The sequence below is a fragment of the Sciurus carolinensis genome, chromosome 4 (genome assembly GCF_902686445.1).
Source record: "Sciurus carolinensis chromosome 4, mSciCar1.2, whole genome shotgun sequence".
In the NCBI taxonomy this organism is placed as follows: domain Eukaryota; kingdom Metazoa; phylum Chordata; class Mammalia; order Rodentia; family Sciuridae; genus Sciurus; species Sciurus carolinensis.
The window spans coordinates 117,536,208-117,559,068 of NC_062216.1; the positions used below are offsets into that span (position 1 = coordinate 117,536,208).

The window sequence follows — 22,861 nt, forward strand, 5'->3', positions numbered from 1 at the left end:
AATACTCAGGCCACTGTGTATGAAGAAGTTCTCTAAAATTAGATCCACCAACTGTGTTCATGCACACATCTTCAAGTCATGAGTCTAGCTATTTTTCTTACTTGTAAGTTGGCAATACATTCCACAGAGACAGAGTTCTTACCCAATCTTACAAAGAGGCTCAGAAAAACCTTTCTTAAAAAATTGTTTCCACAAAATTCTCTCCTTTGTAATTACTGAAACCACATAACCAAAACTCAACACTTTTTCCCTCCTCCTCAAAATCTTTTTCCTGAAAGCTTCCCTTATGACTTCATGAAGAGATCTGACAGTAATAAGTATCACAGTCATTGAGAAATTGCTATGTACACTAAAGCATTGTTAGTAAATAGTACTTATCTAATAGAGGTGAGAATATGACACAGATGTTTAAGTGTCCCAGGGGCCTGAGAAAAATTTCTTAGAGATTTTGTGAAAGGACTTAAAAACAGACAATAGAAAGTTTGGTAGAAGCTTTTCCCAATCTGCCTAATTGGGTCTGAAATTATTCACAAAACAAAAACTCATATACTTTTTTTTTTTTTTTTTTGGCGGTACTGGGGATGGAACTGGGGGCCTTGTGCTTGTGAGGCAAGCACTCTACCAGCTGAGCTATCTCCCCAGTCCCTCATATACTTCTGATGCTGTTACTTCTTTAAATATTTTTAGTTATAAATGGACACAATATCTTTATTTATTTTTATGTGATACTAAGGATCAAACCCAGTGCCTCACACATGCTAGGCAAGGGCTCTACCACTGAGCTAATACCCCAGCCCCCTACTGTAATTTCTTTTTTTTTTAAATATTTTTTAGTTGTCAACAGACCTTTATTTTATTTATGTACATGCAGCACTGAGAATAGAACCCAGTGCCTCACACATGCCAGGCAAGTGCTCTACCACTGAGCCACTACCCCAACTCCCTGCTGTTATTTCTTTACAGTAATATCAGAACCACATCCAGTCAAATGCATACCAGATTCCCAACTTTTTAGTCCCACAGCTATTTTCTCATACACCTGGCAGCATTCAATGTTCTAAAAGATGTTTACTAAAAAGACATAGCTTTGCCACAACCTTCCTACAAAGGGTTTTTTAAAACAAACAAACAAATACCTCCTTCTCTGCCTTGTTATCTGAAGAAGAGACAGGACTGCCCCAAAGAAAAATCTCATCCAGTACACTCTTAGCCAGAAGTGCAATGAAGATAATAAATGCACCAATCAAGGAAGAAAAACATAAATGAGGGATAATCTACATAACATAACAAAGGGCCTGTTCCTTTTATTCTCAAATGTAATGTAGGAGCTGAGGTTGTGGTTCAGTGGTAGAGTGCATGCTAAGCAAGCCTAAGGCACTGGGTTCAATTCTCAGTACCACATATAAATAAATGAATACAAATAAGTCTATTAACATCTAATTTATGTGTGTATGTATATGTGTACATATATATAAATATAAATTTTCAAATGTAATGTAGATTAATTTAGTAGCTGAAAATGCTCCCCAAAATGAATGTTAAAAAAAAATAACTATGCTCTAAAACCAAACACTCCATATCACTAAAGAAAGCTATTCTTATAAATTTTTGCTTAACTGTTATTTACCTGAATGAGGAATGACTAACCCATAAGGTCAGGACTATATATTAATATCTTCAGTCTATTGAAAAATTCGGTAAAAACTAGTCTGCTCAGCTTTCTTGGGGCTAAAGAGGTAAGGATAGTGAAATATGTCTCAGCAGGTTGTGAACCAATCTCAGAGGAAGAGCCCAGCCTATGTAAAAATTCTAGCCACACAAGATCTAAGACCACCAACACCAAAGATCTCTACACTCCATTCTCCTCTCTGCCTTTCCTTTTCATTCAGTGATCTGAATACACACAGCCTTTGTCAAAAAAGAAACATCCCAGGAACTAACAGAAAAAAAACTCAACTTTTTCACTGAGTACTTTATAAAATCCTAGTGAATACCCATCCCACACCTCAAGGACAACCAATCATAATCAGAAACTTACTCAAGGAGAGTTCAAGAACAATGCAAGGCTCAGAAGCCAATGCCTGTAGTCCCAGTTATTTCAGATGCTGAGGCAGAGGAACTCCTAAGATCAGAAGCTCAAGGCCAGATGCTAAAACAAGACCCTATCTCAAAAATATAAAAGAAAAAACTCCTCACCTAGTCAGTCAACAAAAAAAATTTGTTGAGCACTGCTGCACTTCAAGTGCTGGGCCAAAGTTATATTAATTACAATGTAGCAATTACAAAAAAAAATCTTCCTTTCTGAAGCTTACTTTCTTATGGGGAAAAATATACAGAACATTATAGGTTGATGCGGGGTAAGGAAAAAAATAGAGCAGAAAAGTAGAAGTGGAAAAGGGAATTATGTAAATGTATGTGAGGCTGGGCTTTGCAATTCAGGTAGCCAAGAAAATGTCGCTGTTACTGAGAGACCAGTAAAAATCTGAAGGAGGTGAGGGGACAGACAGGCTGTTTATAAGGGAAAGGTGATCCAAAAGGTACAAGCACAGGGTCTCTGAGGTAGAACTGCACCTAGGGTCCTCAAGAAATGCTCAGGAGGGCTGGGGAGATAGCTAAGCTGGTAGAGTGCTTGCCTGGAAAGCACAAGGCCCTGAGTTGATCCCCAGTACCACAAAAAAAAAAAAAAAAAAAAAAAAACGGAGGCCAGTGCATATGCTGGAGGAAAGACATGCTACAGATATAGAACCCTTTTAAAGGCAAATATAACAACTGGTTTTTATTCTGAATAAGAAAGGAAGCCATCTCTTAAGACTCCTTTCCATTAAAAAATATCAGGCATGATATTTTTATTAGATATATTTTAAATTTTTTGTTTTAAATTGTGACGCTCTACAGATCATTTAGTAGACACAAAGACAACTGGCACTGCAACTCTGAAATTTAACTTTTGCTGCCAGAGTTCATCAGACCTTCAAGAAAAGTTCTCTCTCCTCTAAATTCTTATGGAAAAGAACATGGAGTCAAATACAAAAAGTGAACCGAATTAACCTAAGCTACAGTTCTCCACCTCTATTTTTGTCCTGCTGTACAGGACTCCAAAGGGGGAAAGGGAGCATATTGAACAAAGGGGGGAAATGCATTAGGAAAAGAGGAACCACAAACAACTGACTCAAGTGCCAATGTGACTATATGAAAATAAAATAAAATATAAAGAGCCTGTCACCTTCCTCCACCCAAGTCTCCATGCTGCCTTACGGACATTAGGACTAAGGCTTCCGAAGCCTCTTTGGAAAAAAAACATGTATTAGTACATTCATCCAACTGAAATCTGAATTTAAATTTTCTCACTTTTCTTCCTTGGGTTTTAATGCAGCTCTGGGGTCATTTACTGGGTCATTTCTAATCATTACCCATGAACAATTTACTTTGAGTAAATATTCTTTGGAGTTATAAGTCAATGCTCACAAATGCTGAAAAATGTTAGCCTTTTGAGAAACTGAATTGAGAAGGGTTTTCAGGGGCTGAAGAATGAGTTATGAGCTTAGTGTAGGCCCAACTTTTTTTTTTCCTTAGCTCCAGAAACATCTCCTAGCATGTGCCTCCTCAAATCCTTGTCCCTGTTATAAGGGACACCCGCAGGAGTTGAAACACTTCAATATCTCTCCGTCTCATTTTCTCAAGGCTCGAAGGATAAACGGACACCCAAGAAACACATGGAAGCTAGTCACCCTCAAGCACTGCCAAGGGCGCAACAGTTTTTAGGTCCCACCGCACAGGCCACAGGTGGCGCCAGCACCCCCGCCCTCTGCCCCGCGGTCCCCGCTTCTCGCCTGCGCTCCCGGCGCACACTCGGGGTGTCTTCGACCTCGGGGCGGTCTTTCCCCGGGGCTCCGGCCCTGACCCACCGCCCCCGGCCCCGCAGCTCCAGCGTGGGGCACCCAGGCCGAGAGGCCTCCGCCCGCCCATCCACCCGCCGGAGAGGTCGCCACGCCCCCGCCCCACAGGCCGCCCGCCCCCTCGGCCGCGAGGTGACCTCACCTCACGCGGGCCGTAGCAGGGAGGGTGCCCGCGTCTCCGCCCGCCGCCCCGGCCCACGGCCGCTCGGCTGCGGCTCGGCCCCGACGGCCGGCGGCGGCGCGCTTCTGGGGGCGGGCTCTTCTTGCAGGGGGTTTCCCCGGGGCCCAGGGCGGGGGAGCAAGGGGGACCGGGGCGGGGGAGGGAAAAGGGATTTGGGAAGGAGGGGGGGAGAGGGAAAGAAAAGGGGGGAACCAACCCGGAAAGGGAGAAAAGGGGGGAGGGGGAAAATCAGAAGGGGAAGAAAGGCCCAGAGTCCGCCCCCCGCTGCGGCCTGCGGGGGTACGTCACCACGTCCGGCGTAGTCGTCATCGCGTCTTGCGCTGCGCGCGACTCTTCTTCCTGTGTGCGCTCCTCCGCGCCCGCCGGCACTGACTCACGCTCAACGCGTGCGCTAAGGAGAGGTTTGCTGACTGTCAGTCCCGCTCTAAGTTATCGGTGTGTGGTCATGTTTCCAACCAGATCCTCTAGGGTCCTTAGTCCACCCGAAACTCAAGACTTAGAACCACGTTTGGTTTAAACATAATACCAATAATGATAACTGAAAGGAATTTCAGTTACAGAGCTTTTTCAAAACAGCCGGTCACTTAGGACAGTAACTTCGCCCAAAGGAGCACATACTCAATAAATACTTGTATAAATAAAGAAAAAACTGACTTGGGAGAAACACTGTCTCATTCTTGTCATCACCACTCCTCAAAATATCGTTCTTTTTCTTAGTAGTCATCCTGAATTCCACCATTCTATCCATTTTAGATAGAATCAGTCAAGTTATTGATTATGAGCATTTGGATAATTTAGTGACCAACTCCCTCAAAGAAGCCGTGCAGTTTACATTGATGTAATTCCACCATTACGTATTGACTATGTGACAGGAATGACGGTAAGCAATAAATAAATAAATAAATGTAATATAATGTAAATGCTATAATAAAGAAGTTTCGATGTGCTGTGGAAACAGAAGTGAGACTGGGTAAGCTACAGAGAAACTTATAGGTGAACTGTCAGCCAACCTAGAAAAACATAAATAAGAGTTCACCACAGAAGGAAGAGAGGAAGTTCCAGCAAAGCCATAGAGGCATAAATTTTTCTTTTCATTTTTCTTTTTTATTTTACTGGTGTGTTTGTGTGTGTTTTGCTGGGGATCAAATCAAATCCAGGGCCTCACAAATACTAACCAAGTACTCTACCACTGCTTAACTCTACATTCCCAGCCCCTCTTGGAAAAAAGAGTTTATCTTTCTCTCAAGTATCAGTAAGTTCCACGTTTTCAAGTTGAAGACAGGAGACAGTGATGGCCAGGAAATAATAGCTAATTTTGCATAGTCTTTGTATGTATAATATAGAATGTGTAGCATTCTATATCTATTATTTTGTTTAATCCTGTAGACCTTAGATGCTATTATTATACCTGGTTTATAGATGAGGAAACCTGAGACATAGTAATTCAGCCCAATTCCCAGACTTTGAAGTAAAGCAGTTCATCCTCAGAGCCTGATCTTAACCACTCCACACTTATATATGTAACTGTGGGGAAGAAGTGTAAAAGCCAGATAAGAGTGGCATGTTCCTGTAGTCCCAGCTACTCAGAAGCTGAGACTGGAGGATTACTTGAGTCCATGGGTTCAAAATGAGCCTGGACAACACAGGGAGACCTGTATCCAAAAAGAAAAAGAAAGAGAAATGTAGTGAGGCTCAGTGGCATATGCCAGTAATCTCAGCATTGTGGGAGGCTGTGGCAGAAGGATCACAAGTTCCAGGCCAGCCTCAGCAACTTAGCAAGGCCCTAAACAATTTGGCAAGGCCCTGAGTCAAAATAAAAAAGGCTGGGGATGTGGCTTAATTGTAAAGGATCCCTAGGTTTAATCCGCAGTACAAAAAAGAAAAGGAAAAAAAGGGAAGAAAGAAAGAAAAGAAATTTAACTGAAAATAGCAGAGTACCTGCTGTTCCATGATACAGAGTGAAATGGTCCTAAGTCTTTTTAGGGCAAGTGCAGCAACTGAAGAACAACTAAAGCAGAATCATCCAGGCATTCATCCCTGAGAGGAGCCTGCCTCTGCTTCTCCTATTTTGTCCACCTCTTTTCCCTAATTCAGGAGGGATTATTCCTCAGCTTCACTGGGAAAAGAGGAACAGCTGAAGTCATCCAAAGAGTTGAGGGGTCTGGAAACTACATACTATAGTAAAGACATAAAATAAATAGCAACGGACTTATCTCCCCCAAACTCAAGATAAGGTTATCATCCCAGAATGCATTGTGAATATTAAAATCTTAGAGCAAGGTGGTTCACAATTGTAGTCCCACATACTCTAGAGACTGAGGAAAGAGGATCACTTGAACCCAGGAGCAACAGGCCAGCCTGGGCAGTATAGTGAGACCCCACCATCTCTTTTTAAAAATTAAAATGTTAAGAGATAATCAGTCTCTTTAGATTGGGTGGTTGGAATGAGGAGAGATTGCTAATGGGTACAGGGTATGCTTTTAGGGTAATGAAAATATTCTTGGGCTGGAGACGTTGGTCTGTTAGAGTATTTGCCTAGCATGCATAAAAGCCCTGGGTTCCAAAGTCCCCAGCACTTTGAAAGAAAAAGAAAGTTCTTAAATTAGAAAATGGAGACAGTTGCACAATTCTGTGACTAATTCTGTGAAGGGTGAATTTTATCATATATGCACTATATTTTCATAAAGCTACTATTTTAAAAATAAATACATTTATCAATCCCCAGCACTGCAAAATAAATAAATAAATACATTTATATTAGAAACTACTAAATCTATTGTGTCCCAGTGAAAAAAGAAAATTAGCCCTGTAGAAGAGAGCCAAGAGACTGACACATACCCAGTCTAGGGGACTTGGGTGTAACTGAGAAGTAGCCTGGATTGTAACATTTATTCATATAATAAATCTATTTTAAACAGGTGTATTACAAATCAAAAACTGATCTAGGAATTTAATGGTGAGCAGCAGAGATGATTTGCTAAGTGACTGCATTATTCATATGGCAGTGGGGGTATTGCATGCAGGAAAGGAGCATACTAAATAGCAAATATTGGCAAAGTTTCTTCAGCACATGCATAGATGAGAGTACTCTGCCCACAGACAAATCTGTTACAAGAATAATAATTTTTACTAAGCATTTACTATACCAACCACTGTTGTAAATGTTTTACAAAATTCATAAATTCTCAAAACTTGACTGAGACCATCATTACAAATCTATAATAACATATTCAAAATATTTAGGGCTAGACATAGTTCAGAATTCAGAAATTTTCAAGTTTTATTTCATTTTCTTTTTTATTTATTTTGGTACTAAGGATTAAACCCAGGGTTGAACCCAGGGCCTCCTGCATGTTAGGAGCACTGAACTACTCCCCTGACCTAAAGTTTTCAAGTTTTAGAAAAACAAAATGGTACATTGATTGTATGTTATATATCCCCAGGGTAGTATTCCACAACCAAGTAGTTCTGAAGTCTAACCTGTACGAAAAGTCTCAGTGGCATATTTTTAAAAGAGCATGAACACTTACATTCACATCGTGTTTAGCCACCAGATAAGTTATCAAAAAGAAAATTATGGATTGCAGGGTTGTCGGGGTCTTTGTTTTTGGTTTTGTTTTTTAGTTCTCAATGATCATTTTTTCCATTTCTCTGATGAAGAAACTAAAGCAAGACAGATCAAGTAACACTCAGTCACACAGCTAATAAATGGAAGAGACAGGGCTTGGAAGTAGCTCAGTGGTAGAGCACTCGCCTAGCATGTACAAAGTCCTGTATTTGATTCTCAGCACAGTGAAAACAAAAAAGAGAGAGAGAATTTTAGCCAAGGCCATCTGGCTGAAAGGCCTGTGCTCCTACCTCCACCCTTCACCCTTGCCAGGTAACACCCAGCTATGGAAACAGAACCCTTTTCCTAGGGACCCACTACTTAGGACTTTTGGAAGAGAGCTATGAATTCTGAGAAATCTCAAAACTTCTTTTCCTAGGCTGAACAAACTCCAGAAGATGAGTAACTCTAGATCTTAAGCCTCTTCCCCATATTTAAGACATCCCTCTGAGGACACAGAAAACCTGGCTAGGATACTTCCCTTCCCTCTCCTTACCTTAACTCTCAGATTGAGAGCTTTGAGATCTATGGAGGGAGAATGAGAGAAGCATCTGGTGAAGAATGCAGCTCTCAGTTACCCATGCGACAGTGACCTGAGTGGTACCCTTCTTGTTTGAGAGTCACCCTTTAACTGTTTGTGGTTTGTTGGTTCATTGGTTGGTTTCGTTTTTAAGTCAGGTTCCTGCTTTGTTGCCCAGGTTGGCTTGCAACTCCTGGGCTCCAGAAATCCCGCTGCATCAGCCTCCAAAGTAAAACTCTAAAAATCTCTAATCACTCCCTTCCCACCCAGGCTTCCCAGCAAGGCTAGTGATCTAAAGAGGAATTTTATCTCTAACCTTTGTCCCCAGGCCTAGCAGCTCACATGGGTAATAAGTGTCTCTCAACATTGGCCCAGTGACATCTCTTTCCCTAAACAAACCAACCTCTCCTCACATCCCCCACACTGCACTTTCACTGACTAAGTGTTGGCAGCTCCTGCCAAGTTCTACCTGTAACTGGCTTCGTTTTTCAAGTTAGCTGTTTGGCTGCTTTATCACCTGCAAAAAGGAGTCATGCCAGCCAGACACATTCCTCCCCGAGCCCCTGGCAGCTAGGACAAAGTTGAGACCACAACTATTGAGACGCTGAGTCCTGGATTTGTGTTGTTCAAAGAGGATCTCCCCCAGCAATGACCCCCTCATTGCTCCTGACCATTCTACTTCTGACTCCAGCTACAGTGGCCAATCTCAGAGGTGGCAGTCAATGCCAAGCATGTGAGGGGCCCATCATGGACCTGGGGAGCCAGCGGGAGCTGCTTCTTGACCTGGCCAAGAGAAACATCCTGGACAATCTGCACCTCAGCCAGCGCCCAACGCTGAGCCGTCCTGTGGCCAGAGCTGCTCTGAGGACTGCACTGCAACGCCTCCATGGTGGTCCCCCCCAGGGAACACTTCTGGAGGACGACAGGGGACAAGAATATGAGATCATCAGCTTTGCTGAGACAGGTGGGTTCCAGGTCTGCAGTTCTGCCCCAAAACCTGATCTCTCAAGGAAAGGAAAAGTCTCCCCACCAACTTCACCCTGACTTCCTCCATCAAGTCATCCAACTCCTACTTCCTACAGACTGCAACCCTAATCCCATTCTTTCACCCCAACTTTCTCTGATAGCTCACACCTGACCAAAGAACAGCTTGACATTAGTAAATTTCACTTCTTAAGAAATGTCTTGCCCTCCTCTCCTCTGGCTCCTCTCTGTATATGCCACATAAACTTCCACAAGCAATGGTGTGAACTCATACATTTCCTGGGCCTGGACCCAGAGGTTTTTGCTATGGAGTCTGTACTTTCTCTGGCTCCAGGATCCAGTTCCTCCATTCTCTCCTGCTTCCTCCAGATGTCTCATTTGGGTGAAAAAGAAAAAAAGTAGATCACCAGGACTACAAGACTTCTCTATACCTCATGTCTCCATGTACTGCATATCAGAACAGGTTCAAAAGAAGGTTCAGAAAGATGGATAGAGAATAAAGGGGGAGAGTTTCTTCCATAGAGGAGGGAGTAATTGAAGAATTTAATGGGCATCTGGAAAGAAGATCAGGAATTCTGAGACAGGACCTGAGAAACAGAATGTAAACTGAGACTTTGCAAGTTTTTACTTAGGTCTGAAATACCCTTCCCTTTCTGGTCCCTTAACCCAGGTAGCACCTACTGCTCTACCACTTCAAGACCCAGCACAAACTCTGGTGCCAGACAACCTGGATTCACATTTTTGCTCAACCACTTATTAGCTGCATGACCTGGGCTGTTAATAGTTTTCTTCTTTGTAAATGTGTACGATGAGGATAACTGAGAGTATTAAATGGGCTAATACAGATAAAGTTTTTAGAATGTTGAAATAGAAGGGAGCAAGAAATAGAAGACTCAGCTCCTGCCCATGAGGTAACTATGGCGAGAACCTCTTCTCTCTTTAACTTCACATGACAAAAAGGGATAAGACAGCTCTCTGAAGTCTCTTTTAGAAGGACACTAATCCTCTTCATGAGGGCTCCACCCTCTTGACCTAATTACCTCCCAAAGGCCCTACCTCCTAATACTATCACAATGTGGTTAGGATTTCAACATATGAATTTCAAGGGGATACTTAAGTCCATAACAGCCTTTCCCCACAAAACCTAAGATCATTCAGTAGTCTAGCCCAAGTTTCTTTAAAACATGGTAGCTGATCAGGCACGGTGGTGCACACCTGTAATCCCAGTGGCTCTGGAGACTAAGGCAGAAGGATGGAGAGTTTAAAGCCAACCTCAGCAATTTAGTGAGGCCCAAAACAACTCAGTGAGACTCTGTCTCTAAATAAAATATTTAAAAATTTTTTAAAAATATATATGTGTGTGTATATGTATATAGTGGGTTGGGGATGTAGCTCAGTGTAAAGCTTCCCTGGTTTCAATCCCTGGTACCAAAAAAGTAAAATGAAAAAAAAAAAAAAAAAATCTATGGTGGCTGGATTCCAAGGGGACAATTTCAGTGTGTAAATGATTTTCAAACTCCTGTATGCACCTTGCTCACCAATGTCCCATTGACCAAACAAGTCATTGTTACCATGCCCAGAATCAGTGTAGGATGAAACTAGTCAAAGGCATGAAAATCAGGAGATATTGTTCACTGGGGACTGCCAATATATATAGTCAGCCTTCTGGTCCCTAATAATTCCTGTCCCTGCCACACAGAAAATACAATCACAGCCTCTCAGTTCCTCTCCCCAAAATTTTCATCCCACTATGGTATCAGGACCAGGCTTGAAGTTCAGGAGCATATCATCTGAATCAGGTGAAAATACATGACGCTCCCTCTGGTAAATTTCTTCAGGTGGCAGGACCCTCCATAGTATCATACTGCCTCATTAGAGTTGATTGTGAACATCTTCTCACAACTCCATGTTCAATGACATCATATTAGTAGCTTGAGATCAGACATTGTGGGAGAATTTATACTACAGAAGTTGGCAAACACTGCAAATTAGGTCTTTAAAAAAAATTTCCTGGGCTGGGGATATAGCTCAGTTGGTAGAGTGCTTTCCTCACAAGCACCAAGGCCCTGGGTTCAATCCCCAGCACTGCAAAAAAAAAAAAAAAAAAAAAAAAAAAAAATTTCCCATGGAGACCAGTTATTAAACATTTAAACTAACACCACTGCTTATCACCACTGCTTATGTCCTAAAAATAACAAATATCTGCCTACTACACACCTAAACATACAGTGCTGAGGCAGGGACAAGATAGACATAATAGACCAGGTTGGTGATGCACACCTATAATCCCAGTAAAGCAGGAGGATAGCAAGTTTGAGACCATCCTCAGCAAATTAAAGAGATGTAAGCAACTTAGTGAGATCCTATATCAAAATAGAAAAATAAAATGGACTGGGGAATGTGGCTCAGTGGTAGTTCAATCTCTAGTACTATAAAAAAAATTCTCGGGCTGGGGAGATAGTTCAGTCGGTAGAGTGCTTGCCTTACAAGCACAAGGCCCTGGGTTCGATCCCCAGCGACACACACACACACACACAAAAAAAAAAAAAAAAAAAAAAAAAAAATTCTCTTTAAAACTCTGTGTGTTTTCTAAAATAATAAATTGTGGGGCTGGGGATATAGTTCAGTTGGCAAAGTGCTCGTCTTACAAGCACAAGGCCCTGGGTTCAACCCCCAACACCGCAAAAAATAAATAAATAAATAAATTGTGGTCTACTAATCTAGACAAAAGGCACCCACTCTATCAAGACAACAAACACTTAGGCCAAAGTCAGTGCTGTGGGACAACACCCTGAAGATTCTTAGAAGCCCTTTTGTTTAGTTGAGAGAGTCTACAGAACATCACCTTAAATTCTAGATCTCAATAAGATATTAGAACTTAACCAAGGGTTTTACAGCTGACATTTTATTGGTTCTTAACTTTACTCTGAGGCCATGTTTAACTGGCAGTGCCCTGGATTTGATTTTTATACAGAGGTCACTTCTTGCTTTGAGAACCTTTTGTCAGATAAAGAAGGGATGAAGAAAAAGGAGTTTTAATATTCAACCTAGCAAGTCCTTTGAGAAATATTTTCTCTAAATTCTACTTGAAAATTGAACAGTTCCTTTTTTTAGTTCATCTCTCTCCTGAAATGCCTTATCATAGGCAGCTAAAATAAGCTAATTGGCATTTTCAGGATTCTGCCTGGAAATATCTCTAGCTAAATTCACAAGTTTGTTAGATATTGTTTCTGGCTTCCAAGTTACCGTAGGTGATAGCCAATACACAGCTCAGGTTCCTTTCTCTCTAGCTTCCAACAGCAATTTCTTCATGGTTCTTGCTACCTTCACCAATAATCTCTTTCTTATCCTTCTAACCTCTGCCTGACACTCAGTCCCAAAGCCAGTGCTACATATTTTAGATTTTTGTTTGAGCAGCATCCCACTTCTGATACTAATTTATTTCAGTTATCTATTAAAATAACATACTAGCACAAAACAGAACACTTTTTGTGGTGCTGGCAGTCATATCCAGGGCTTTGCCCACACTAGGTAAGCACTCTACCACTACCACCCTACCATTGTGCTGTACCACCAACCTTATGGAGTCTTTTATTCCCCCTGGTACCAGAGATTGAACCCAGGGCCTTGCACTTGCACAAGCCCCAACTACCACTGATTCACCATGCCAGTTTATTTTTTAAATTTTATTTTGCAACAGGGTCTTGCTAAATTGCACATACTGCCTTGAACTTGTGATTTTCCTACCTCAGCCTTCCAAGTAGCTGGGGTTACAAATGTGAGCCACTGTGCCTGGCCTCATTTTTATTCTTCACATGGCCAGGTTAGGGATTTTCCAAATCTCTATGTCCTGTTTCCTTTTAATTATAAATTTTATCTTTAAATCATTCCTCTTCTTTCTCATTTTACTATATGCAATTTTTAAAAGTTGTACATCTTTTTAAAAATTTTTGTATATTTTTTTAGTTGTCAATGGACCTTTATTATATTCATTTATTTATATGTAGTACTGAGAATTGAACCTAATGCCTCACACATGCTAGGCAAGCACTCTACCACTGAGCCACAACCCCAGCCCTAAAAGCTGCACACCTTGATCTTCAATATTTTGCTTAGAAATTTCTTCTGCCAGATAACTCATTACTCTTCATTTCTGCCTCCCATGAAACCATAGAATATGGACACAATACAAAATTTTTGCCACTTTGTAATAAGGATGGTCTTTATTCCAGTTTCCAGTAAGATATTTCTTATTTCCATCTGACACCTCATCAGAATTGCACCTTTCCTTCCCATATTTCTACCAACATTCTGATCACGAGCCCTTAGGTAATCTCTATCACAGTTTCCCTATAGCTCTCCTCTTCTTTAGAGCCCTCTCTATAATTTCCCTGAACACGCTGTTCAGGGAAATCTAGGCCTTTTCTAGTGTGCCTCTCCAAATTCTTCTTACCCAGTTTCAATACCACTCCCACATTTTCAGGTATTTGTTATAGCCCAATTTGTTAAAATTGGTAATCCGTTCTCATTACCAATTTTTTAAGCCCCTTTTGTGTTGCGATAATAGAATATCACAAATGGGGTAATTTATAATGAACACACATTTATTAGCTCATGGTTCTGGAGGCTGGGAAGCCCAAAATTAAAGGGCCAGCATCTGTTAAGGACCTTCTTACTTTCATTATTCCCTGGTAGCAGGACAAAGAGAAGGCAGTTTGGGGGATCATAACCTTGTCCTTTTATAAGGAACCATTCCTGTGATAAGGGCATTAATCAATTCATGAGGGATTTGATCTCCATGACTCAAATCCCTCCCAGCTCTACCACATTGGGGATCAAAGTTCTAACACATTAACTTTAGGGGACACATTCAAATCATAGCAAATGCTAAGTGCTACAGAGAGTTCAAGTATGCTGGAAATAGGGAGTTAGAATTGACACTTAGAAATCTGTAATGACTGGGTCTTCTTGTGTCCACAGGCCTCGCCAACATCAACCAGACTCGTCTTGATTTCCACTTCTCTGATAGAACTTCTGATGGCATGGAGATCCTGCAGGCCAGCCTCATGTTCTTTATACAGCTCCCTCCCAATACCACTTGGACTATGAACATGAGGGTCCTTGTGCTGAGTTCGCACGACCCCAACCTCACCTTGGCTACTCAGCAGCTGCTGGAGTTGGATACCACTGGCTGGCACCAGCTCTTCCTGGGGCCTGAAGCTCAGGCTGCCTGCAGCCAAGGGCACCTTACCCTGGAACTAGTACCTGAAGGCCAAGTAGCCCCAAACTCAATCATTCTGGGTGGGACTACCCATAGACCTTTTGTGTCAGCCCGGGTAAGAGTTGGTGGCAAGCACCGGGTTCACCGTCGAGGCATTGACTGCCAGGGAGGGTCCAGGATGTGCTGTCGACAAGAATTCTTTGTAGACTTCCGTGAGATTGGCTGGCACGACTGGATCATCCAGCCTGAGGGTTATGCAATGAACTTCTGCACAGGGCAGTGCCCACTACATGTGGCAGGCATGCCTGGCATTGCTGCCTCCTTTCACACTGCAGTGCTCAGTCTGCTCAAAGCCAACACAGCTGCTGGCACTGCTGGAGGGGGTTCATGCTGTGTGCCCACAGCCCGGCGTCCCCTGTCTTTGCTCTACTATGACAGGGACAGCAACATTGTCAAGACTGACATACCTGACATGGTCGTTGAGACCTGTGGGTGCAGTTAGTCTTTGTGGGATGTAGTAGCCCAACGTGGAATGAGCAAATATAAATATGCCCTCACGGAGGTGTCCTTCTTCAAAGAAGGAATGATTCCAGTCCTGCCTCTATCTAGAATGTGGACTGCATCTTCCAGAGCAACTTATGGAAATTATCCCATCTTTGACTTGAGGAGATCTACCTCTAAGAAGAATCACTGTTCTATCCTCATGACAAGTAACCTCTCTCATAAAGCATCATCTATTCAACATGTTCTTCATGCTTAAACCCCACACCAGGGACTCTGATCCACCTCCAACCATGAGCAATGCCTTCTGGTTTCCATGCAAACTTCACCCTTAATCAACCCCATTATCTACTATACCTTTCTGCCCTTACCACTTGATGGTCCCCATTCCAGGATAGTTGTCCCCACTCCAGGATAGTTGATTTTTCTGGCTGGCTCTCCAAAAAGCCCCTTCCTTGGATTCACCAAAGATTATTGTTCTCTGAAGTGACACTTACTCCCTCTGTGTATTGAGACCCTTGCCTAAGTGGGCTGCTAATGCTCTCTGCACACTCTCATCCATTTTTGTCCTTTTGTTTTTCTTTTTTGGTACCAAGGATTGAACCCAGGGGTGCTTAACCACTGAGCTACATCCCCAACCCTTTTTTTAAAAAAATATTTTATTTAGAGACAGGGTCTCACTGAATTGCTTAGGTTCTCACTAAGTTGCTGAGGCTGACTTTGAATCCTCCTGCCTCAGCCTCCTGAGCTGCTGGGATTATAGGCATGCACCACCGCCCCCTACCATTCTTTGTCCTTTTCTGCCCTGCACTGTGCCCTTGAAGACTGACTCACCTGAGCAACCTCACCTGAGCTCCATACCTTGCAGTTTCCTGCTGGGTTTAACAAAGGGAGACCCAAGCAGGAAACCAAGAAATAGGAGGAGTCAGAAGTCAGACTATTTCTAATTCCTGCTACTTGTTTACCCACATGCCATGATTCTATGTAACTGTGGCTATAGATCCCAACTGACTACCCCCTTCCATGGCTTCAGCTCTGCCTCAGTTTCTGATATCACTGTTTTGACACCGATGTTTCAATATCCCTCATTGGTTCCCTTAACCCTTCCTGTAGCTTCATAAATAATTCCTCTGCTTAATCCTCTTGATGAAGCAGACACAGTCAGTTGAGAGAGCTCCTCTATCTCAACACCCTACCACCCCGGATGACACAGAGCCTAACTTCCTACTCTCTTTACATAAACTCCTCAGGGCTAAGCTATTGTACCTGTCTCATACTTCCTACCTCCTCTTCTCCCAGGATTCCTCCTCCATCCTCCCAGAACTATCCTTTGATGGTCTCATGGCTAATAAAGAACTAGATTTTCCCTGCTCCTTTCCTCTCTCTGTACTCACTCCAAGAAATGAGACAGATTGATCATCAGTCAAGTAAGCTGACATGGTGGGAGGCAGAGGCATGCTTAGGCTGGCTGCTGGGACCTTTGGCTTGTCTTCTTTTCATCTACCCACAGGGCTCCATCCAGGAGTCCTGCCTAGAAACTGGAACTGATAAAGATTTTTCAAGTGGGAAAAGAGGAAGGCCTGGGATATGAGGAAGGGTGGCATTTGCTCAGAGACTAGGTCCTCTTTAGACTTTGCCCTTCTTCCCCTATCATCTCCTCTCTTTGGCTGAACAGCCCTGAACTATGGGGTCGATAAGTCTGCAGCCCAAGGCCGAGTTTGCGCAAATCTCATGTGTCCTTTGGGGAACGTGATGTCTGTGTTTGCTCAGCTTATAACCCCCTCCTATCAGGTAAGAGGTCCCTGGAATGGGAATGCTGGAGGAGAAAATCGGAGAGGGACCTCCTGGACGACTGTATGTCTGAGTTGTAGGGCTTCCTGAGCAACCCATGAAAGTCATCCCACCTTTGACTTGAGACCTTCATCTAAGGAGGTCTTCTGGTATCTCTCCTGCTTTCTACCAGTGTCTCCCTACTTCACTCCTATCCCAGATTTAACCTCCTTTCCTTCAATCCCCAGGACTGAGACTGGGATAAGGTGAAGTGAGGTACTCACCTTGGAACCAGAATTTTAAGAAGCAGGCAAAAAATTCATGAATGAACATAAGCAATGTTTTAATGCAATTTTATTTATTTATTTATTTATTTTTGCGGTGCTGGGGATTGAACCCAGGGCCTTGTGCATGTGAGGCAAACACTCTACCAACTGAGCTATATCTCCAGCCTGCAATGGTTTTTAAATGTCAAAATTAATGCAAAAAATCCATGATGAACAAAATAGTATATTTTTAAATAAATACAGGATCCATATTATTCCCTTTATTTTTTGGTTCTGCTTTTTGTAAAAAAGGGAAAGAGTAGGTCTGTTTTCTTCCAAACATTTTCTTCCTGAGCCTTGTAGCCCTTACCTTCTGACTCCTTCAGGCTGTTCTCATTTGGGCAAGACAAGTACTCCTTCTTCTGCTACTTCCTTACCAACCCCCAAGCCTATCGCTACCCCCAGCCCCCTACCAGGTTGGTGGTAGGGCGGGCAGGAAGGCAGATGGCTGGGGTATTTATAACCTGGGAGCACTTCTTGGGAAAAGTGACTAAGATGCTAAGAGCATATTTATAGCTGAGTTCTGACGTAAGTGTCAATGGGGAGGTAGGGCCAGGCCAGGCGTAACAGCAAGAGGGTGGGAAGAGTTGGAAATTGGGGGCATCTGACAGGGTGTGGAGATGTGGGGTCAATAACTCCCGCAGCCAGTTCTTGCTACTTCCCATGACTCTGTCTCCTGTCATCAACAGGTAAGTCCCTCTGGGCACAACCATGGACAGACAACTCCCTTTGCGATCTCATGTTTCAGATCTCAGGGGCTAGAAGACTGTTACTCACCTGAAGCAACGAACAGAAAAGGAGTTAGGAACTTGGGAAAGTACTAGCCAAAGGATTTGAATGTTTCAGGGCCTGAGGAGAAATGCAGGGTGGAAAGGAGCATCTAAGAGTCTCATTGTCCCTTCTTTTCTCTCCTTTCCACATGGTGCCCTAAGTTTCTAAGAAAAGTCTGGCACCAAACACTGTGTTCCATTGCCACATTGTCAGTGTGATGAGGTCTAAAACCAAAGGTGGCAGTGATACATTCCTAAGGATATAACCTTTGCTCTCTGGCAGTGGGGGACAGTAGAGGAACCAGCTCTTCCCTGACTGTGGGGGAGGCAAGGGTCTCCCACAGTGAGAAGGTAAGGCACACACTTCCCATCTCTTGATTCCCCAGAGCAGTCCTTCGGAAGCTCTGGTCACTTATAAACCAGCTGCTGTCCAGTGGCGCAGCACTGCCACATGGTGGACACTGGTGGTAGTGAGACCCAGCCCTCAACATGCGACCCCTTTCCCTTGGTCCAGAACTAGAACTCTCTTGGACAGCTCCACCAACTGAACAGCAGGAAGAAGAATAAGTGGTGTAGGGACACATTTCCAAATCACACTACCTTCCTGACAGTTTTCTCACTGCCACCTCCCCCAGCTTCTTGAAGAAACTGGGGCAGACTGAGAAAAGCTAGCCTGAGGCCCATCCTGTTAAATGTTCTTTCTACTCCTATTTAAAGTCATTTAAGACTAGGCAGCTGACATACACTCTGTAGTCCAAGCTACTCAGGAGGCTGAAGCAGGAAGATCACTTGAGCCCAGGAGTACAAGACCAGCCTAGGTAATGAAGCAAAACTTCATCTCAAGAAGAAATTTTTTAAAAATCAGTGAAGTATAGTAAGGAGAACTGAGACTGGGAACTAAGGTTGCTGTACTCTTACTTTGTTCTCAAAAGCTCTTAAACTGCCCATTTCCCAACTCCATTTACAGAGGCCTCTCACCACTTCTTGGATACTTCAAACTTAGGCAACTCCTACAGCACCCTGAAAGAAAGTGGCAGTTGGATACAGGCCCTCCCAAGTCGCATGCCCTTCTGCCAGCCTTGATGGACTCTGCCCTGCTGTAAGGTTGCGTCACTATCACCCCCACCTCTCTGGGTTTCCCCAGACATCACAGTAGCACGTCCCCCACACCTTGCTCTGGCCCTCCTCCACATTGTGCACCAGTCCAACTGGACTCTGGGCGGACAGCACAGGCAGGGTCAGGGGGTGACTTTATGTCCCGTGGCACTGCCACCTTGGCTTGAACAGGAGGACTCCGTTCTCCTACCACCCCCTAACCCCTCACTCCTGTTCCAGTCCCAAGTTCTAGAAATAGACCATAATTCTTCTGGACCAGAGACCCCAGAGAAATAACCATGGAACTAACAGCTGCCTTACAGAAACTGCTGCCAGAGTGGTGACTGGAAAAATAGAAAGACTGGACTAGGGGGAAAACTGCCCTTCCCCACCTGGCTCATATGGAGTCCCTCCTCTGAGTCCCAGACCTTGGGAACTGAGCATGTGAAATCATCCTCTTTCTTGCATCATGTGTGTCCACGTTGTCCCCCCCCACCCCCGGGGCCATGCCCCTGCCTCAAGCCACCACAGCCAGATGGTGAAACCCGAGCTCCAGGGGGGGACCTTCACCCCCTGCAGGAGCCTGATGGGCAGCACAGCTGGCCAATCCTAAGGTTCAGAGGGTAGGTCTGCTGGCTGACCACTAGGTGAGGAAGCCCCAGGCATTTGGCTCTAAAGAGGCCCCAGGTCAGTAGCCAGACATGAACTGTGAGGGTCAAACATAGCTACCCATCGGACGATCCACTTACAGCCTTCCTGAGTCCCAGGTCATAGAAGACAGGTAGCCCTACCCTTGGTCAAGGGTAGCTGTGGCTCTGTTGTTTGGCGCTGCTGAGCCCTTATTGGCCCCCAGGCAATCAGACTTAATAGACGAGCAACTGCCATCCAAGCTTTTGACCCAGGGTCATCCACCAGGAGCATGGGGCTCCCAGATGTCCAGCTCTGGTTGGTGCTGCTGTGGGTACTAATATGGGCACAGGGCACAAGATCTGCATGTCCCTCCTGTGAGAGCCCAACACTGGCACCTCAAGCAGAACGAGCTCTGGTCCTGGAGCTAGCCAAACAACAAATCCTGGAGGGGCTTCACCTGACCAGTCGTCCTAGAATAACTCATCCTCCACCCCAGGCAGCGCTGACCAGAGCCCTTCGGAGACTACAGCCTGGGAGTGTGGCTCCAGGGAATGGGGAGGAGGTCATCAGCTTTGCTACCATCACAGGTGGGTGAGGAAAGACATAGGTAGAGAGAAGATAGAGAAAGGGAGAGAGAAGGTAAGCCTAGAAGAGAGGCAGAGGGAGTGGGGTGTGGCAGTAGACAAAGGAGTTAGGGCAGGGAACAGTTGTTAAGACACAAGGCAGTCCCTTCTTTTCTTTTTCTAAAAGTGGGTGTGAGGGAGAGCAGTGGGCAAGCTCTGGGGAGCTTCAGAGGAGAGTTATCTCTTCTCACATTTTTCTTTCACTGTCTTTTGGGCAGACTCCTCCACTTCAACCTGCAGCTCCATGTTCACCTTCCACCTGTCCACTCTTCGGTCCTACTACCTGTACCGTGCCCGTCTTTGGCTGCATGTGCTCCGAACCCTTCCTGGCAGTCTTTACCTGAGGATCTTCCGATGGGGCCCAAAGAGGAGGCGCAGAGGATCCCGGGCCCTCCTGGTAGAGCACCAAATCACTACCCCAGGCTGGCATGCCCTGACTCTGCCCTCTAGTGGCTTCAGGGGTGAGGAATCTGGTGTCTTGAAACTCCAATTGGACTGCAGACCCCTAGAAGGCAACAACACAGTTACTGGATCTCTGAGGTGGTTCCTGGACACAGTTGGACACCAGCAGCCCTTCCTGGAGCTTAAGATTCGCATCAATGAGCCTGGAGCAGGCCGGGCCAGGAGGAGGACCCCCACCTGTGAGGCTGAAACCCCCTTATGCTGTAGGCGAGACCATTATGTAAACTTCCAGGAACTGGGATGGCAGGACTGGATCCTGCAGCCTGAAGGTTACCAGCTGAATTACTGCAGTGGGCAGTGCCCACCCCACCTGGCTGGCAGCCCTGGCATTGCTGCCTCCTTCCATTCTGCTGTCTTCAGCCTCCTAAAAGCCAACAATCCTTGGCCCGAGGGTACTTCCTGTTGTGTCCCTACTGCCCGAAGGCCTCTCTCTATCCTCTACCTTGACCATAATGGCAATGTGGTCAAGACGGATGTGCCAGATATGGTGGTGGAGGCCTGTGGCTGTAGCTAGCGAGAGGACCGGGACCTGGGGGTTCAGATAGAAGAGATCAAGTTGGGGGTTCTAAGTAAAGGGCATCTGTGTCTGGAGGCATCAGATTTCCTGATCCATATCTCCATCCAACAGGCCACCTGGCAGTATGACTGGGTTGACCCCTATGTGACCCAAATTCACACTTTCTTGTCCTAGACTTTGGCCTTTTTTTCAGGCTGGTTGATATGTGAGCAAATGGGTAAAGTATTTCCTCTAAAGAGGACTACCCAGACAGCATGATTTTCTACCCCAATCTCTGCAAGAAGATGGCAGGAGCTAGTAGGGGAGGGAGGGAAGGAGAAGGCAGAGAAAAATCACTTAGTCTCTACCAAGAAGAGTAAGTCCTCAAGAAAGAGAAGGAGGAAGCAGAAGGTCCAGCAAGCTTGGGACAGGGCAAACAGGCTAGCCAAGGACAGGGATTGCTGAGTGCTTTAAGGGAGGGTCAAGAGGGAGATGAACAAGGTGCCAAAGGAGGGTGTTTAGGAGAACCCCAGAAATGGGAATCAGGAAAAAGGGATGCTGAGCCTAAGAGTTCTCTGATTTTCCCTGGGGAAACAAACATTTATTATTATTATTATTTTATTATTATTATTTTATTATTATTATTGTTATGGGGATTAAACCCAGGGGCACTTAACTACTAAGCCACATCCTGAGCCCTTTTTTATTTTTTTTTTATTTTGAGACAGGGTCTTGCTAAATTGCTTAGGCTGGCTTTGAATGTCATAATCCTCTTGCCTCAGCTTCCCAAGCCGCTGGGATTACAGGTGTATCTGTGTCCAGCTTATATTTTTCTAATAAAAAAAGAGAAAGCAAATCAACAAACATGAATCATGAAGAAGTACTGAGATGATGGTCCAGAGTAATAGTTCTCAAAGTGTGATGTGGGGACCTCAAGGAGGACCCTGAGACCCTTTTGGGATTTCCACAAAGCCAAAACTATCTTCATAGTAATATTAAGATGTTATTTTGTCTTTTTTATTCTCATTATCTCAAAATTGTACAATGGAGTTTTCCAGAATGTGATAAGCAATTACATCATCTTTCTGACATCACTGTTAATGGAATGTGAACTTGTGTATTCTTGTGTTATAATTTTTTGTTTTAATTTTTAATATGATGAATTGGTAGATCTAAGTCTCATGCAAAAAAAAAGTTCAATAATTTTGAAGAGCATAGAAAGGTCTTCAAACAAAAAAAAAAGTTTAAGAATTGCTGATCTATAGTGTGTTCTAAACAGCTCCTCTGGAAGAAGGGGTATACATCTGGGAAGGAAGCATATGTTGGGTCTCTTCTTTTTCAATGACCACTGATCAGCCTGACTGAATTGGGTGCAGGGTGAAGGTCCCTGACCTTCCATTGTGAGTGGTCTGGGTTAGTCATGTGGGGAGGCAGGCTCAAACAGAGTTCCTTATATGTCCCCAGCCCCAGAATCACTACCCAGCTGTACCGTCCCTGGCCTGCCCCTAGCTTCACCTTTTCTTTTGGTCTTGACCCTCAAGTAGAACTGCTAACCCACTAATCTTCCAGACTCAAGGAGGTGGTTCTTGGAGGCAGAGCTAGGATGTGAGAGGTCTGTCTGAGAGATGACATAAAGGGAAAGGGTCTCCTTTCCCCCCATCATGCTTTCTCTTCTTTATCAGAAAGACCAGAGACAGAAATAGCTGCCCCCTCCCCTTCATTCAGTTACTATGGCTACACTAATCCAAAGGGACAGGGCACCCCTCGGCAGCAGGCACT

General features: G+C 44.2%; 3 protein-coding genes across 7 annotated transcripts in view; 2 read left to right on the forward strand and 1 right to left on the reverse strand.

The window, feature by feature from the left end:
• R3hdm2 (R3H domain containing 2) overlaps positions 1-4,228 on the reverse strand; it is a 171,538-nt gene extending 167,310 nt beyond the window's left edge. For all 5 annotated transcript variants that reach the window (XM_047551803.1, XM_047551799.1, XM_047551798.1 and 2 more), the window contains exon 1: positions 4,039-4,228. The gene's annotated coding sequence lies outside the window, so the exon portion shown is untranslated. The remainder of the gene's footprint in view (positions 1-4,038) is intronic.
• A 4,523-nt stretch (positions 4,229-8,751) lies between these two features.
• On the forward strand, positions 8,752-17,086 carry Inhbc (inhibin subunit beta C). The gene is made up of 2 exons (XM_047550821.1): positions 8,752-9,168; positions 14,169-17,086. Exons 1-2 carry the CDS (start codon positions 8,853-8,855, stop codon positions 14,909-14,911), a joined length of 1,059 nt encoding a protein of 352 aa, XP_047406777.1. The 5' UTR covers positions 8,752-8,852; the 3' UTR covers positions 14,912-17,086.
• A 2,472-nt stretch (positions 17,087-19,558) lies between these two features.
• Positions 19,559-21,782, forward strand: Inhbe (inhibin subunit beta E). The gene is made up of 2 exons (XM_047550022.1): positions 19,559-20,088; positions 20,343-21,782. Exons 1-2 carry the CDS (start codon positions 19,791-19,793, stop codon positions 21,098-21,100), a joined length of 1,056 nt encoding a protein of 351 aa, XP_047405978.1. The 5' UTR covers positions 19,559-19,790; the 3' UTR covers positions 21,101-21,782.
• The last annotated feature ends 1,079 nt before the right edge of the window (positions 21,783-22,861 follow it).